This window comes from Argentina silus, assembly GCF_951799395.1.
Source record: "Argentina silus genome assembly, chromosome: 16".
NCBI lineage: Eukaryota > Metazoa > Chordata > Actinopteri > Argentiniformes > Argentinidae > Argentina > Argentina silus.
Genome location: NC_139670.1, coordinates 9,729,230 through 9,748,752, shown reverse-complemented (window position 1 = coordinate 9,748,752; position 19,523 = coordinate 9,729,230). Strand labels below are relative to the sequence as shown.

The window sequence follows — 19,523 nt, the reverse complement described above, 5'->3', positions numbered from 1 at the left end:
CCGGTATACTTCTGTCTCGCGGAACCAACATTTCCTCAGTGACTTCTTGGCTGCTGTGGTCGTCACCGATGAAGCGCATTGCATCTTCCAAAGTATTACAATCCAATCTTGTTAACCGGAGTCTGTTTATCCTGTTAATCTACGCTCATATCCCTATTAACCTTAGGTCTATAATGCTGCTTTGGCTCCGGAGTGCAGGGAAGGAAAAAACGAATGAACTTGGGATAATAATAAAACGAATCAGCCTACAAATTGATGGATTACAATTGTTTCAATGATGGAACCAATAAAGTCTTATTAATCGTAATATGAGATCATCGATTACCAAAAACCTGATGAAGGAACTTGCCAGGACCAGCATGTCTACTGAGATGATGGATCTGAGTCTCCTTAGGGCTCAAGAAACGACGGCCGCAACTTTGCCAAGTCTGAGTCCTACTGAAAATGACACGACTTGCGGGGAGCAGACTTTTACGCACGGGAACGTGGAGAAAGTGCTTATCGGTGGAGTTCTTACTATGCTCACATTCCTCACTATTTGCGGGAATTTATTGGTGGTCATATCCGTGTGCGTTGTCAAGAAACTCAAGCAACCCTCCAATTATCTTATTGTGTCCTTGGCCTTGGCCGACCTGTCAGTAGCCGTGGCTGTGATGCCCTTCGTCAGCATCACCGACCTTATTGGAGGTCAGTGGATCTTCGGACAGGTGTTCTGCAACGTCTTCATTGCCATGGACGTGATGTGCTGCACGGCTTCTATCATGACATTGTGCGTTATCAGTATTGACAGGTGAGTCAAGCTGCACCTCAGTCCCGAAAGATTAGCCTTTTTTTAAATAGTTCAATCATTATTTGTACAAGTTGATTTAATTGATATATATACAAGTCAAAACATGCTAGATGAAATAACATGCAATAATGAAAAAAATCTGGACTTGGTTGTGATGCTTAAAACAGGACTATTTATATCCAATATTCACATTCATTATCCATTCAACCACATGTGAATGAGTATGAATTATCCATACTTCCCTGTGTGTTCAGTGAGTCAGTCACAGTCACTTTATGTCAGTCACATTCAGTCACTTCCCAGTCACTTTCCATTCTAACCTAATTCCTAATCTCTACCCCCTCTGATCTAACCTCTAACCAGGTACCTGGGCATCACTAAACCTCTAACTTATCCTGTGAGACAGAGTGGGAGATGCATGGCCAAAATAGTCCTGTTTGTATGGCTCCTGTCTGCCTCCATCACCCTGCCCCCGTTATTTGGCTGGGCGCAAAACGTCAACGATGACAAGGTGTGTCTGATCAGTCAGGACGTCGGCTACACCATCTACTCTACCGCCGTCGCCTTCTACATCCCCATGTCAGTGATGCTGATGATGTACCACCGCATATACCGCGCTGCCAAGGTGAGCGCCGCCAAGCACACCATCGCCGGCTTCCCCAGGGCCGAGGACGAGAGGACTGTGGACTGCGTGGCGGCGGCCCTCAAGCTTCAGAAAGAGGTGGAGGAGTGCGCCAGCTTCTCTCGCCTGCTGCGGAATGACAGGAAGAACATCTCCATCTTCAAGAGAGAACAGAAAGCTGCGGCCACTCTGGGGATCATTGTGGGGGCCTTCAGCGTGTGCTGGCTCCCCTTCTTCCTCTTGTCCACGGCCAGGCCCTTCATCTGCGGGGTGGAGTGCAGCTGCGTGCCTCTGTGGGTGGAGAGGATTCTGCTGTGGCTAGGCTATGCTAACTCACTCATTAACCCCTTCATCTACGCCTTCTTCAACAGGGACCTGAGGACCACCTATCGTAACATCCTGCTGTGTCGATACAGGAACATCAACCGCAAGCTCTCGGCAGCCAGCATGCATGAGGCTCTGAAACTGGCAGAGAGACCAGATCTCATGATCTAGACACTGAGGATTCTCAGTGAGTTCGCTGGGAGTAGTCTCACTGTGCCAAGACTCATGGGTTTTCCATGTAAGACACAGCGGCTGTGGAATGAGACTAACCAAGGAGAAACAGAATGAGACAGCATGAATGTGTAGAAAACCCCAGGAACCCTTTAGAAATCTGTCTTGTTGTCCTCAAATTGCTGGGTACACAAATCCATCGCTCTTATAAAAACACTCTCCTGTCTGGGTTGCAAAGACAGATTGCACATTCAGATAAACACAAAGAGGAACTGTTGACTGAATGTCTTTTCGACAGTGATATTTTACGTTGGTACTGCAAATGGGTATTCAATCACACTAAAATACCATTTTAAAATGACACTAAAATGCAGCATTTAAAATATCTAGCATTTGTAGATAGCACACTACTGTACAATATTTCACTCCCTGAAAGGACAACCAGTATAACTCGTTTAAGGTATGATTATATTGTCATGTTAGTTTTTGCAACATATCACTGGTTCTTTAAAATCATTGTTAATGGGTAAAGTTTGTTAAAAGATGTATATAAAAGTATGTAAAGGTCAAGCAATGTCTGCCACTGATGGTTGTGAGTCATGTGAACAGTTAGAATTGATCATAGAATTAGAATTCCATGGAATTTATACGGTATATTGAGGAATGAGGATATCAGGCATTCCTTTTATGGTTTGTGTTGTGATGCTCCTTCCAAACTATATGAGAAAGCATACTTCATTTGTGTGAGTGAGGTAATTCTGATGAAATGTCAGAAGGTCTGCAACACCATTATGTCAGTAACCTATTTTTATCCTGATCTCTGAATAGTTTGACAGTTGGCCATATGGACTTATTTGGTCAAATTTGCCATGCATTTCTGAGCATAAATAATTTAAATTAAAGCACTTCTTGTCACATGTTGTATGTATTACTGTGAATATTGTAAAGAGCTGAATCAACACAATATTTCAGTCATAATAATGTACAGATATTTGTGAACCTTTTTTGTATTCAAAGGTAAAAACTGGCATTCATTTAATGAAAAATATGTTCACATAGTCTTCCTTAAGTAATTATATGGTAAAAAATCGTCCCATCCCAACTGGAAACTAAACCAAATTAAGCCATGTTGTGCAGGTTATAATGAATATGAATGAAAGAAACACATATATAATAGGTTCTTATTGTTTAATTACCATATTACCATGTAATTACTAAGTAAATACTTGTTAATTTCTTTAATGTAAAATTCAGTGCAAAGAAGACACTTTTTTTTGATATTGGTAAAGGTATATGGATAATGATGAATAAACATTTTATGTGTGGAGCATTTTCCCTTTGCCTTTTCATATCTCCATTTGAGGATTTCAAGAACTCAGTATTTTCAGCAAAGCTGTAGGCTTAGATTTGCTTTATATTACCTAGTTACTGTTGAAACTGAACAGCAGTAGTTAACAAGAGAATAGTCTAATTTCCAGACATTTCTGCCCAAATGCCGAAAGGTCTGGTGGACCAACACGTCAAACTTGGCCTTCATTAAGCCAATAGAAAGACCATCACATAGCCATTGGCTTTACTTCTCATCAATCATCCCCCACAGCCCCTCCCCCCAGTGCTTGTTGTTTCTTATTCTGAGCTACACCTCGCAGCCATGTGATTAGCTGATATCAAATAATAACAAATACTTTTCTCAGTAAATTCACTCCCACTCAAGCCAGTTGTTATTCTAGGTTTATATGCGCTGTGCGCAATAGCCTGGGGAAGAGGATAACGAGAACAATGAATGCTCTTGGTTTGAATACAATTGCTAAAGCTGTGGTGCACTTACAGTGCCTTCGGAAAGTATTCAGACCCCTTCACTTTTTCCACATTTTGTTGTGTTATAGACTCAATTTAGAATGGATTAAAGTAAAATAATTTGCTATCAATCCACACACAATACCCCAGAATGACAAAGCGAAAACAGGTTTTTAGAAATTTCTGTAAATTTAATGCAAGGAAAAAAAAAGGAAATTTCAGTAAATAGTGTGTAATTGATTCCTATGCAAATCAGAGACCCTATAAAAACAAAGATATTAATTCCAAAATTACATGAACTATTATCCTTGCATTAAGATGGACTCAATTCAACTTATTGAGTGATTTGTTGATGACATTTTTGCATTTTAGCTAATTTTAAGAGTGTCATAGCAAAGGGTCTGAATACTTATGTACATGAGGTATTTCTGTATTTCAATTTTAATCAATTTAATTTGATGGCAAATTCTTTTAATTTAATCTATTTTAAATTGAGTCTATAACACAACAAAATGTGGAAAAAGTGAAGGGGTCTGAATACTTTCCGAAGGCACTGTAGGTAGGTATGTAGGTAGGTAGGTAGGTAGGTAGGTAGGTAGGTAGGTAGGTAGGTAGGTACTTTATTGATCCCTGAGGGGAAATTAAGGCGTTACAGCAGCTCACATCACAAACAACAACAACAAAATAAAGTGACAAAAGAATAGTGGAATAAAATAGACATCTGAAACATTACTTACAGTAAGAACAGTCCAGTATGATTTAACATCCCCCAGCCTGTCTCTGATCACCCCGATTGAGCCATCCAGGGGAGGAGTTGTACAGTCTTATTGCGGCAGGCAGAAAGAAAGAAAGTGCTATTTATTATTTATGTCTTTTTTTTCTGACAATACAGTGTTAGTTGGCAAGGCCATGGACATTCTGTATTGTATGGCCTTCTGATCTGTCCTGCTTTACATTGGTGATAAAAAGCAACTAAGTAGTCACTTGAAATTGGGCAATTTAACATCAATACACATTTAGTAGATCATAGCACGTTTATATTTATAGAAGAGAAACACTAATCTGCAAGTGCCCTGTTTGAAGCCAAAGCTTGGTCTATACAACATGTATATACTAGATAAGGCCTACATAAATATGCACAGCAGCAATGTTTAAGAATCAAAAAGAATATAAGATAGCATCATGGAGCTACCCCCATATGTCCTCAGCTTATTCCTCTAACTCCCGCCAAACAATCTGATGTCAGGAGTGATTAGTAGTTTTAATGTGGAAACGTGTTGTGCTTGTTTCACCAACGGAGCAGATTAGTAGTATTATTATTAGAATCAAGGCATTAATTGTCTTGTATGGAGGAAGGCAAGGAGAGGGTGCAGGGCACAGGGCGAAGCAGGTGCCTTTCTCTCCAGTCGTCAGGCACAGCCAACAGATGGTGAACAAATAGTAAATCAACAAGATGCCATCCCGCTGCCTGGAACACAGCAAGGAGCTGCCACTCTCACTGGGCAAGTCTGTAGACTACAGTAGATATTTGTACATACAGTACAGTAGAAATCATGTAAATATACATACATCTAGGATGTGCAATTTGGATACTGTGTACAATAGGTACATCACTGGAGTTCTACCTCCATCAGCCTCCACTGGTTTTCCTGACTTGTGACCTGACAAGAAGAAACTCTTGGCCCTTATTATAACAACATGATTGTGTAGGACTACACCAGGGGAGGCTGGTGGAGGTAGAAATCAGAGGATGGGCGCATTGTAATGCATGGGATGGAATGAGGAATTGTGTCCAGCTCATTGTAATGCATTGAATGGAATAAGGAATGGTACACATGTTTGATTTGACCATTCCTTATTCCATCCCATGCAATACAATGAGCCTGATACCATTCCATTTTTACAGGTTAAATCTTCTAAACCCCTCTCTTTGACACCCTGTGGTTCAGAAATAATCCAAAGTAATTTAGGATTTATAGATTGAAATCTATGTAAGGCTCCATTTTGGGCTCCAGTCTCCTATGCTAAAATGTGAGCAAATACACAATGTATGCTTAAAGTAGACCACAGGGAGTGTGAAAATGACAGACAATATGACAGACAATAATACCTCAACTTAAAAACCACTCTGGTGAATTAGTTGGGCTAATTACTAGGCATTAACATAAAGGCAGAGAGTGAAATACAGTGAGATTACATGAGAAAGAGCAATAACACAACAATAGTGCAGAATGAGAGAATGAATCTGTCTGGGACAGTAAACAGGTTTGTACTCTCTCTCTGTGGTGTTTTTATAGTGGAATCAGACATCTGGGAGGGTTGCCCTCAGAGTAAATGAAATGTATCCGCCAGGCACTGACAGTGGCAATGCCAGGCGAGTCGGGGGTAATGGAACACAAAGCATAAACAACAACCTTGACTTTCTCATTGTGTTCCTGGAAAAACACTCCGACAAATAAATCATAAATCATTTCTATGAATAATATTTTTTAAAGGCATGGATTTTCCTTTTAAATGACCCCAATGCCATCTTGACCTGTACACTAGAGTGAGTGAGTGAACTTTTTTTTTTAATTGTGCTTCTAATTCCCTGCAATTCAGGGAAATTACTCAACCTGGTGGGTCCTTGGTTTTCCAAACTCCTGCAAATAATTATCCCAATCATAAACACTTTTAACAACGTTTCACTCAGGGTGGTCTGCACACTCACGATCAATGAGCGTTGGTGATTTGCTAGAAAGTCGGTTATCAAGTTGCCTTATAAAAGTCATAAAAAGGGGAATACTGTGTAATTGTCAAACTAGTTTATAAATGTGCTGTTATTCCCCTAGTTCCATATCCACTCAGCTAATGTAGCATCGTTGATGTAGTGCAGACAACTGTCACTTTGTCAACCACATGTCACAGCAAGATCACTTCCTTGAAAGGTAGATTATATCTCGATTATACAAAACGAAATATGGCACAATTGTATGAATAGACACTCATGAAGGTGTGTATAGTATGAAGAGTGGAAGTAGACAAAAAGATTCAGGACAGCAGGTATGGTATGTGTCAGTGGAGGCTGGTGGAGGTAGAAATCGGAGGACAGGCTCATTGTAATTCCTTATGCATTGAATAAGGAATGGTATCAAATCCATGTGTTTGATACCATTCCTTATTGCATTCCATGCATTACAATGAGCCTATCCTCTGATTTCTGCCTCCCCCAGCCTCCCCTGGTGTGTATGAAGACCTTGTATTAAAATTTGAACTTCAATCAGGGCCATTTGTAATTTCAAGATAACTGTCCCTGCTATAAACTGTCTGCACTGAGGAAACAGAGCAGACGTAGGTTCAGTTCAGTTCAGTAAACCTTTATTGTCCCCAGCGGGCACATCGAGTGCAACATAAAAGACATATTTAAATACATTTTAAGACATTAATCCATTTAAAAACAACAAATATACATACGGTTGTTGTAGCCATATGAGCATTGTCATTCATAGAGCACACATGAACCAGACATAACCTTCCCTGAAGACCTTGTGAAGAGGAAATGGGTGTACTTGGCTCAGAGTGTCTGGGTGTTTGTCTCCAAATACTGATCTAGGCTTACTGTAAAACAGCCTTGCTTCACGCTCTGAATAATCCACTGAAGACAAATTACATCTTCATATTCAAAAGGCAAGCTGCTCAAACTGTAATGTTTACCATTCACTGAACATGGGGACGGTTTTCTTGTCACATTTAATTTACAGCTCCTCTCCTCCTATGGCTTCACCCTCCTGTGATCTGTGCAGGTGTGGAATCCCCAGCAGAACTGCACCTCTGAGGTCAAACTAAGATGAATGGGAAATTACATTTTAAAAAATGAAGAAATAATGAGGCTGTTAATAAAAACATCACTATTTTAATGTTAGAATACCCTCCACTCTTCTAATTCTACCTTTCTACTTAATAGTTCAGGTAGATGGTCCCTTGGTTGTCCAGGGGGCAGCTTCACTAAATGCTCCACTTTATGTGCTCCAACGTTCATTCTAATAGACCTCTTAATAAAGAAAACTTAATTATGATGAGGATTAAGAATTTGATTAAGACCTACCAAGTAATTGAGGGCAGTTGGGCTTAACTAGAGTAAAAATGGGAGTGTAGCCTAGTCAACCGTGAGGTTCCTCCAAAGGCCCCAGGGTCTTGGGGCTCCACTGTCTTGGAGCAGTGTCCAGCCAGTCCAGCATGTGAGTTAAACATGGCCAAGCCAGCGGTGCTTAGAGACAAAAGGAGTCTCAGGTCCAATAAATCATACAGTCCAGTAGAATATTCCCCCATGCACTGAGGAGGAGGAGGAGGAGGAGGTGGAGGAGGAGGAGGAGGAGGTGGAGGAGGAGGAGGAGGCGTTCGTATTAATAGAACCCACCGCCAGCACAGCTCTGACACACAAATTGGCCATGTGATCTTGCCCAAAGATTCTCATTTAGGTGGAGAAAGAGGAAGGTGACACTGTTCTCGAGGCGTTGTGATTGTCAGGCGGGCAGGCGTGCAGGCGCACATGCAATCTGTCATCGTCATCATTACCATGGCATGGGTGGTGGGACACACTAGGAGCACAGCCTCAGTGGACATATGCACCATGGGTGGCTGGTGGAGGTAGGAATCGGAAGACAGGCTCATTATAATGCATGGAACGGAATAAGGAATGGTATCAAATACACATGTTCTACCTCCACCAGCCTCCCCTGATATGCACAGTTGGGGGTTGTAGCCACTATATATGGCTATCATTTTGAGAATGTAGTGAATTGAATATACTTTATGGAGACTCAATAAAAGTGGGGAAATTGGGTTTGCCAACAGCAGCAGTAAACATCAGCAAAAACAGCACAGACACAAACATCAGGACACAGAGATAGCGCCAGAGGTACTGATGACGTTACAATTCTTCACCATTAAAAAGAAAAAAATCATTGACCTGGTAATAAAGTTGGGGCTTGTAGAGACAGCTTGTGGCTTCCAGCCCTCTACAATTCTTTGTCTCAGTCGTCTGCATCCACCTGGTTTAACCTTATGTCCTAAACTAACGAGACAGGATGAGACATGGCTGAAGCCTCCCAGGCACTCCCTGTGATTGGCCAGCTGTCCAGTGTCTGACAGAGCGACCTGTTGACATGCTGACCTATGGGGGGGGGGGGGGGGCACCTAAGGGAACTCACCAAACACCACAGTGTGATTAATGCCCCGTGGCAAGAGTCAGGGATAAACGGCAGACAGACATTTTCAAAAAAGAAAAGAGAGGAGAGAAGAGAGGAGAGAAAAGAGGGGAGAAAAGAGGGGAGAAGGACCTCTGTGATTCTCTGATTAACTTTTTGCATCTGCTCAAGATAATAAAGCACTCAGCTACCTTTAATTCCTCCTACTCAAGGATGACATTGAGTGAAATCTATTAACTTGCATAGCGTTTTCTCGGTAGAGGCAAACAAGATGACTCACTACAATACAGGACACAGGGGGCGGCTAGACTAGATTGAACAGTTGATTATTAGTCCAATATGACAAGTAATCCCATGCTATTCAAAGACTCAGGGGTAGTTTTGTGACATGCACTTTCCAAAATAATTAATTCATTTTTTTCCCAATAACTTTTCAAATACTGTAAATTGAATGTCAAACTTAGAATATTGATGGGGATTTGGTTTGTAATTCATTATGGCACTCTTGATCAACATGAATTATAGGTCCTTCAATGGCCTTCAATATCCTGATATGTGTGTAAGATATCAGGCAGTTAATTATCTCCTCATGATTTCTATCTTCCCTCCCCAGCAGGCTTCTGACAGTATATTACCACACCAGGGGAGGCTGGCGGAGGTCAAAATCGGAGGATGGGCTCATTGTAATGCATAGAATGCAATAAGGAATGGTATCAAACACTTGTGTAATCCAGTCTATGCCCCATGGTAAAAAAGCAAAAAATCCTTTCCCTCCTATCATAATAAAGACAGAATCAGGGGAGACTAGTGGAGGTAGACATCAGAGGACAGGCTCATTGTAATGCATGGATGGAATGAGGAGTCATATCAAACTGCATGGAATGGGATGAGGAATGGTATCAAAAACCTGTATTTGATATCATTCCTCATTCCATTCCATGCATTACAATGAGCCTGTCCTCTGATTTCTACCTCCACCAGCCTCCCCTGTACCACACTCCTCTTTTATAGGGTCTCTGTACAATGCCTTCAGCCGGCACACCAGAGGCTATGGAGACCAAATATAGATATTCAATTATGATCAAATATAGATCTACAATAATGAGGCCCTGTATTGACAATATGATCACCAGTAAGATTTTTAACAGGTATTTTTTGCCATAAACTCTGTAAATGAAAAGCGCTACAAATCAAAATAGTAAAATGTAAAATGTAACAGTTGAGCGCCTCATTACTGCCAGTGTAGGACTTTAATGAGGTCGTAGGAGACCAAACTGAGCAGAGGAGAGCTTTCTAACACTCTGTAGAATCCTTATCAAAATATCCGGGCTGTGGAGTGTGTAAGGGGTCCGCAGAGTCCAATTCCACCTAAGTTCAGATCAGTACTACACTTTTTTGCAAATAGTTCTCTAAAAATGGATTATAGCACACTCAAGTGACTCTTGTGAATGTAGACTTCAAAAAGGCATACAGTGTAGTCAGAGTTGGATTGGCATGTTTGTAACAGTGGAGGCTGGTGGAAGTAGATGAATTGGAGGACGGGCTCATTGTAATGCTACCTTCACCAGCCTCCCCCTGGTTTGTAAGGTGTTTTACTCAAGAAGGAATGGTGTAATACTAACAAGACAGAATATAGTATTTAAGTAAGGGAATACAGACATAAATGAAAGGTCTAGTCTTGGTGAATTCACAGCCAGGGTAAAAGTAAAATCATGTTAATTTTGAGTCGAATATCCCTTTAACTTCATGACCACAATCACTGACCTACTAGCACAGTTGCATTAAACAAAGTCATTCATCAGAGTGAATCAGTGTAGAGCTTTGTCTGACTTTGAAGCCCGTTTGGATATCAGGTGACTTAATTTGGGCACATAATGAATCATTGGGGAGACGTTTACAGGGCATGTTGTTAATGACACATGAGCAATTAAACTGCCTGCACTTAACTAGACCTGATTAACATCTGTGATATAGACTAAACAGTCGGTAAGTTCTTAAACTACAAACATTAAAAATAAAGTTTGAAAGCAAAAATAAATAGACACCAGGTAGCCTATTGTATATGGTGATTTAAACGTTTTTAAATGAAAGGTCTGTCTTACCCTACTTTGTAGACTTGTAACTAACCTGTTTTTGGAGCGTAGCGCTTGTTTACCTGTGCTGAGCCCCCCAAGGACTCCTCCCCAGACTGGCAAGGTGACAGGGTCTATGCCGAGGATTACTGCTGGCAGGTTTATAGTGTAAATTAGACACCTCCATAAAACGTTCTCCCTCTCTATCTGCCTTTCAATGAGGCAACAGGAGAACTGAATATTCTACCCACATCCAATTCAAATCTTTATTTTAGCATAAAATACACATTTTGTCAAAATTTCGATGTCTGTGGTGACAATTTACAATAGAGAAGTGTCAGAGCAGAGCAATCTATTACGGACTATAAGGGGAGATCCAGCTGTGTATTGCACACCAATACCTCTCTTCCAGACTAGCTCAACACCTTCTATGCTCAGTTTGAGGCCAGCAACACCGAGCCTGCTATGAGGGCTCCTGCAGCTCATGATGAATGTGTGCTTTCCATCTCCATGGTTTAATGGTTCAATAAGTATCTGTACTATGAAATGCTAGTAAGCGTTAATAATGTTAATAATACTACTCATTTAAGCATTGATCATGTAATGAATGTTTGTCTGTAACAACTGTGTGACCTTAGAGTCTTTGTTTATGACTTGAGTAGACTAATAGAATAGAGAAGTAGAAGTACATATATGGATGTGTTGTTGCCAAGGCATAAGGGAAAATGTACGTTTGGTCAAGTGGGCCTATAACTGTGCACAATGGGAAAGAAGATATGAATTATGTGAAGACCCGCCCTGGGGGGCTTAGAAAGTATATGTAATGTATGCTTGTAACTTTGTTTTGCACTCTCTGTTTGCTAGAAACAGACTGCCATGCTTGCAACCATTAAAATAAATTAAATAGAACATATATTGTGTACGTACAGCCGGAGCACCATCCAAACGAGTGGTAAGCCTCCGTTAATCAAGACTCCAGATGGCCCAGATTCAACAGGCTGGCAGGGGCAGGGGAGGCTTCAGAGGCCGAGGTAGAAGAGAGGGACCGGGCAGGAGAGGAGCGGACCTGAGGCAGGGAGGTGCGACCCTCATCTATTGGAGATGTGGGTCCGCGAATCATTTAGTTCGAAAGTGTCCTCTACCCGACACAGAGGAAGTGGCCGACGGCGGGATGTAGCACCGCCTCACAGAGTTTCTGTCGAAAACCCAAGAGGACACCAACATGGATGGAGACAATACTGACAACCAAAAGGGACAACGGGAGGCATCGAGGAGGGTGAGCTTGACAAAAACCATGACACACACACACTTACATTTCCTAAAATTGAAGTAATGGCAGATGATCTGCCGACAATTGATTTAGTGGTAGGGAATAGACACATCACCTTTCTGGTGGATTCAGGGGCAACCCACTCAGTAATTAATCCTGGGGAAGATTTGAAGCTAAAATGAGCGGTCGATACACGGACAGCATAGGCTATTACCATAACGGAGCGTTTTACTGCTCCAATGGCCATAAGAACCATAACACATCCCAGGGATACATGTGCAAATATTCATTTTTGCTTTGATGTTCAGTGCAGCGCCCCTCATGTGTCACTCAGAAAGGCACCAGGCCATGAGTGGAAGCAACTAGGGCCTTGGGTGAGAGAGTGTAACAAAATCAGAGATTGGCTCCCTGATGATAGGGAATTAGGGACGATGTGGTCACCGTCTACGGGCACACGCATGATTCCTTTTACCTGCACATTTGCAGGTCTACACATTTAGCATGCAGTAAACCGTCACCATCTAGGGCGGCCTGTTTTGCAAGTATAGCTCAATCTGACCCACGCTTAACAGGGGTCCCAAAAATCTTGTGAGCCAAGGACAAATATGATTAAATATCAATATAATTAAAAATACTGCCCCACTTGAAGTCACTCCCAAATCATCCTCCCTCCCGTGTGCACATCAGTACCCTTTAAGAGAAGAATCTAAGGAAGGAATTAGGCCTGTGTTTCAATCACTGTTGGAGGCAGGCATAACGCCTCAGGGGTTTTCTTCATCACCTGCGGTTTATGCTGCCGCATTAAGGGATAGTCTAAGTGGGTTTGCATTCCCACACAACAGTATATTGATAAAATATGTGGATGACCTATTGGTATGTTCCATTGACCAACAGTTGTGTGAGGAAGATACTGTGGCACTTCTCCAATTCCTAGCAACAGAAGGCCATAAGGCCAGCCTCTCCAAATTACAGTTTGCTCAGACAAGGTCAAATACATAGGACATGACATTTCACAGGCTGGTAGAACGTTAGCGACAGAGAGAATACGGGCAATCCTGGATATTCCAAAACCAGTCACTAAAAAACAAGTAATGTCCTTTTTAGGCATGACAGGCTACTGTAGACAGTGGATACCTGATTATGTACAGCATGCTCAGTCGTTACACAAACATGGCCACGGCCTAACCCCAAATGACAAAGTAATATGGACTGAAGAAGCTTTAAAAAGCTTTAAGGAACTGAAACAACAACTGACTGGGTTTCCTCACATCAACAGATAAATCCATTATGCATGCCCAACTTGTAACTGACTTGCTTGATGCTATCTTGTTCCCTAAACAAATTGCTATCTGCAAGTGTGCTGCTCATATACGCGGAAGCGATACTGTGTTGCTGGGGACCGCCAGAGCAGATGCAGCTGCCAAAGCCACTGCATTAATTAAGGTCACACCTTGTCTTATAGCTTGTAAAGCACACCGACTTAACACCCACAGCCTCAATTGAGGATCTAATCAAATGTCAACAGGATGCTTCTCCACAGAAAAAAGTAAGGTGGAACAAAGGAGGCACTTGTATGACCAGGGTCTGGTTTGGCCCCACAGGAAAACCATGCTTACCAATATCACTGTTTCTAGGCTATGCAAAGTTGTCACATGGGAAAGACCATGTGTCAAAAGGAGGGATGGTAGACCTTATAAACAGATATTGGGACACTTACTCAAATTACTCACAAACATTTTGTGAACAATGTCTAATCTGTGCGAGTCACAACATTGGCAGGGGACAACAGACAGCTCAATCCAGTCATCCGGTGCCAGCCGGCCTGTTTGACCACGTGATGATGGATTTCATTGAACTAACCCCTGTGAAAAGAAAAAGTACTGTCTGGTAATTGTTGACATAAAAGAAGTAAATAGAACATATATTGTGTACATGCCTATTTGTGCAGAGTCTCACCAAATACTAAGTGGTAACTCTAGATTTCCATGACAGTGGTCGATGTAAGTAAGACTTTTAAAAGGGTGAATACACACAAAGCAGTCGTCCCAGACGAAATTCAAGGTGCGTACTCAGAGCATGCGCTGACCAGCTGGCAGCCGTTTTTACAGCCATATTCAACCTTTCCCTATCCCAGTCTGTAGTCCCCGCCTGTTTTAAGGTGACCACCATTGTTCCTGTGCCCAATTAATCCAAGGTAACCTGCCTAAATGACTACAATTATCATAAGTGACTACTCTGCCCTGTAGCACTTACATCTGTCATCATCAAGTGCTTTGAGAGGCTGGTCAAGGCCCACATCAACTCCACATTACCTGACACACTGGACCCACTCCAATTTGCATATCCTTGCAACTGAATCCTGGACTTCCTGACAGGCAGACCCCAGATGGTGGGGATAGGCAGCAACACCTCCTCCACACTGACTCTCAACACGGAGGCCCCCCAGAGCTGTGTGCTCAGTCACCTCCTGAACTCCCTGTTCACCCACGACTGCTTGGCCACGCACAACTCTAATTCTATCATCAAGTTTGCTGACAACACCACTGTTGTATGCCTGGTCACAGATGAGCCTACAGGGAGGAGGTAAGAGCCCTGGCAGAGTGGTGCCAGGACAACAAGCTCTCCTCAACAAAGGAGATGATCATGGACTACAGGAAGAAGCAGATGGACACACCCCCATCCACAACAATGGGGCTGAAGTGGAGAGGGTCAGTAGCCAGGTTCCTCTGTGTACACATCACTGAGGACTTGACGTGATCTCATCACACCGGCACAGTGATCAAGACGGCACACCGGCGTCTGGTCTTCCTCAGGCGGCTGAGGAAATTTGGCATGGGCCCTCAGATCCTCATCAACCTCTACAGGTGCACCATCACTGCCTGGTATGGCAGCTGCACCACCCATGACCATAGGGCTCTACAGAGAGTGGTAAAAACATCATAGTACATCAAAGGGAGTGAGCTCCCAGTCGTACAGGACATCAACTCCAAGAGGTTTCCGAGGAAGGCCCGGAAGATAATCAAAGACTCCAGTTACCCCAGTCCAGTCTCGGACCAACAGGTTCCAAGGCAGTTTCTACTGCCAACTCTTAAACTGATACCCCCAGCTGCCCACTAGCACTACCTGCTGATAACATGCACTAGAGACTATTTGCACCCACCCTTGCACACACTCACACCCACATCCATCATTGCTGTTTATTCATATTCATACTATTTATCTGTATATATTTCACTAAGGCTACACTTATTGTCTCACTGTTGTACTGTTATGTATCTACTATTGATTGTATATTGTGTATTGTTTGTAATTACTATTATATTTTATTCCTATCCTTATATTTCACTACACTGTTGAGAGGTAGCTCATCAAAAGCATTGTACTGTTTACTGCTGTATCCTGTGCATATGATAAATCAACTTTGATTTGATTTGATTTGATTTGATTTGGGTTGACATTGCACTGTCCAGGGGATTATCGCAGTGAGTGAGAGAGATTCCAGTGACCGACATTAGTGGGCTGGCTCACGACTGTAGCCAAGCCCAGCTGCCCAAAATATGGACAGGGATGCAGAGTCTCCCCGAGGTTAGGCAGGCTAGATTTGGCAGGTTGATCCAATTGAAACTACTCCAACAAACTACGCACCAGTCTCCAAACTGAAACACATCCTCTCTATGAAAGTAACCATGTCCTCTCATCAGGGGAGACTGGTGGAGGTAAATTCGCAGGACGGGCTCATTGTAATGCATGGAATGGTATGAGGAATGGTATCAAACATGTGTGAAAGTTCCACCAAAAAAGGTTATCTTACAAAGTCAAGCTGAAGAATTATATTTGGTTCTACTAGGTACCTTTAATTTCTGAGAGTGTAACGACAGACTCCTTTGCTGTTTGTCATACCCAATATTTCATTTATAGAATTCACAAACAGGTTGTCTGTCAGTATTTGTCAGGCTCAAAGGAAGGCTCATGCAAATTGCTTACCTCATCTAAATACCATGAAAGCAACAACAAAGCAACCAAACAACAACTAAAAAGTGACCTGTCTTGTCAGGTACCTTTGAAGATGTAGGTATTTGTATTGATAGAACTTTTGATATTACTTTCTCAATTTCCATGTAGTTAAGACATATACAAACCCCAGCCTCCTGCACATCTTCAAGTGCAATTGAACTAACCTTTTACAAAGTGAGAATTTCCTATTTCCTATTTCATGGATTTCAGACCTAACATTTACTTAGACGTAGAATTGTAAAGTTAACTGACTTGACATATATTCTTAAAAAGCTATCACAGGGACCATGGAATGGGAATGAGTTGCTGAAGCTCCGCTGACGTCAGGTCATTCTGTCTTTGAGAGAGTCTCTCTTAAAGACATACCTCAGTCTCATGTAACCACCACGCTTCAACGTTTTAACTCATTACCATAAGAAATCTAAACGTCTCAATTCAGAAAACTATCAGACCTGCTCATAAATACATGAAAAAGGTTGTCCCTAATCAAAGCTTGTACTGTATGTACAGGCCCATTTCAAATACACAAGCACTGGCAAATAGATGAGCTAAGCTGTTTAAGTGTTGGGGGGGGGGGTTATTCTGTAATAGAATTGTGACAGATTTTCAATTTACAAAATTGAATGAGTCGGCAAATGAGACGAGCAGTTTCCTTATATAATGAAACTCAATCCCAGGAATCAGACTGAGGACATGACTCCTCAGCTGAAATTCTCTGCTCACTGTTGGAACTTGAGAGGCTAATTTAAAAACCTAATTTATTTCCTCGAAGACAGACAGAAGCTATATAGTTTACATTTGTAGCAATCCAATGTTCACAGGAAGTCTAGGTCCACAGCTGTTTGCCCAGAGTACGTTTTATTTGGAAAATGGGGATCTACTTCTATCCTACAATTAAACAAACCTCAACTTTATTAAAAGCTACTGTATGATTAAATATGAACCTTAAGAAATTGTTATAAAACATCTGTAGCACATTGCTCATCGTTAATGAGACATATCACAGCGGCTGTAATTAACCAAAACAGCTAGCGGTCTTTACCTGTTATTTATAACTGCAAATAAAAGTTATTCAATAACAAACCACACACCCTGCTGCTGAGGCTCCATGCTGACCATATCAATAACCTGTGTGTGTGTGTGTGTGTGTGTGTGTGTGTGTGTGTGTGTGTGTGTGTGTGTGTGTGCGTGTGTGAAACACAGGGTGCATTAATCACAAACCAAGCGGGAGCTCAAAATTATTCTGAGAGTGTATGTTCAACCGATTTGATATGAATATTGATTTAAACTGAGCTTCATACATCATGAACTAATGAGGAGTGGAACATCAGGAACAATCAGTATATTTGAACCATGTAATATCATAAGAACAAAAAAACATTTTTGTCACTTTTTGTGAAATACAAACGAACGATGGACAACACTGTGTATTATTTAATTATTTTTTTAAACATGAAATGTTTTCAACAGATCGTTGGGCGCTACTGCATTAGAGTGCTGAGTTGTTATTCCAAACCATGATGTGAACCCTTCACTCCACAGGAGAACAGGAAATTATGCTGTAGACAACAAACAGAGGAGAAAATCAAAGATGATGTGGAATAACTGATCTCAATAACTAAATGCCTCCATTAGTCAGAGTAGTCTGAGAGACATCAACTGCTACAGAGAGTTTAGTCCACCCACACACGCTGATAGAAACAAAGACAATGCGATTTGGGAGAAAGAAAGGCTTACACAAGCCAAAACCAGTCAATTAATTCAAAATAACATCTTTTTGATAATTTCGAATAATAATAATTTCAAAGCATTGCATCCCTCCCTAATTTTCCGCAAAAACAGTGTCGTTGTTTTGGTGTTTGTCATACTGTATTCAGATGTAGCTGAATCATTAGTGTGCCCCTTTAAACGTACAAATAATGTCCTACATTTCCTCCACTGCTCTCTCTGCAGAAACGGCATTAAACATTCATCTGGTTTAGCCTCAGGTATTTCACACTTGGTAGGCCAAACCAAAGTTGCTTGGAATCCATTAATTTAATCCCTGTAATTTAATCCCTGTAATTGGATGAAATTGGAGATAGTAAATTGATGCCTATCTTCTTTTAGCTTTCCAGTATCACCTTGATCAATTTTAGTAACACAACACACCAGAAACATTGGTACTTTGGATGTTTTTAATTAGTGGGTATTGAATTTTAAATGCATTTGAAAACAAACACACGCACAAACACACACACACAGCCATCCACACACCTACACACACACCAGGTGACTACACATGGATGACACGTCTTGAGATGCTCATCTCCATGGGAACAGCCAGGCCCGCAGGCTGGCTCCCATAAGTCATGCTGATAGACGTCTCACCGTTTCTAATGCACAGGAGAGCCGGAGGTAACTTCCAGAGGTAAACAAATGTGAGTGCACAACACATCACACGCAGTTCCTCTGGCCTGGGCCATTCTTAATTTGATTAAATTTAGATGCCTACAATGTCTGACACAACAAACCATGAACAAGACAGAAAATGTAAAAAGTATCCTAAAAAAACATGGAACCCGTAATTATAGAACATCAGATTCTTCCTGGCGTGGGTACATGGTGTGTAGTATCAGTGGTGTGTGTATGGCAGTGTCTAAGGTGGTCTCTCTACTGTGCTTCTGCCATTTGTCACTCAGAGGGGCATGATGAATGACTGCGTCAAATCAGAGCTGTCAATAAATCAATCAATCATTCTCTCTCTCTCTCTCTCACACACAGACTAATCCCTATCAATCTTTGCATCTGATTTCAAGGAAGACTGATAAAAGCACTGCTGTACTATTCAGGGGAGGCTGGTGGGAGGTAGAAATCAGAGAACAAGCTCATTTTAATACATGGAATGGAATGAGAAATGGTATCAATCATTGTAATGCATGGAATGAGGAACCTCACTCCATCCTATGCTTTACAATGAAACTGTCCTCCATTTTTCTGCCCCCACCAGCCTCCCCTGGTGCTATACCTCATGAATAATATTGGTAGTAATTGACCACGTAGCATAGACACACATTACAACAGTGCCGATGGTCGTAAACAAGATAAATCATTGGTCTCTCGGTACACAACAGCTTGTTCCCCATACGTTGTTAGACAGATGGTCATTTTGCCTTAATGTGGCCGCTTCAATTAATAGGTGACACAACCCGCAGCATACAAGAAAAAACCATCCTTTCTAGTTGCACTGTAGCTTCCCCTTTAACTCTCAACATCTATATCCCATTAAAATGCCATT

At 41.7% G+C, this 19,523-nt stretch overlaps 1 protein-coding gene across 1 annotated transcript; it reads left to right on the top strand.

Moving 5' to 3' along the window:
• Positions 1 to 308: 308 nt before the first annotated feature.
• On the top strand, positions 309 to 1,907 carry htr7 (5-hydroxytryptamine receptor 7; the record flags this gene model as incomplete). Its single annotated transcript, XM_083688150.1, has 2 exons — positions 309 to 790; positions 1,154 to 1,907. 2 exons carry the CDS (start codon positions 309 to 311, stop codon positions 1,905 to 1,907), a joined length of 1,236 nt encoding a protein of 411 aa, XP_083544276.1.
• Positions 1,908 to 19,523: the final 17,616 nt, after the last annotated feature.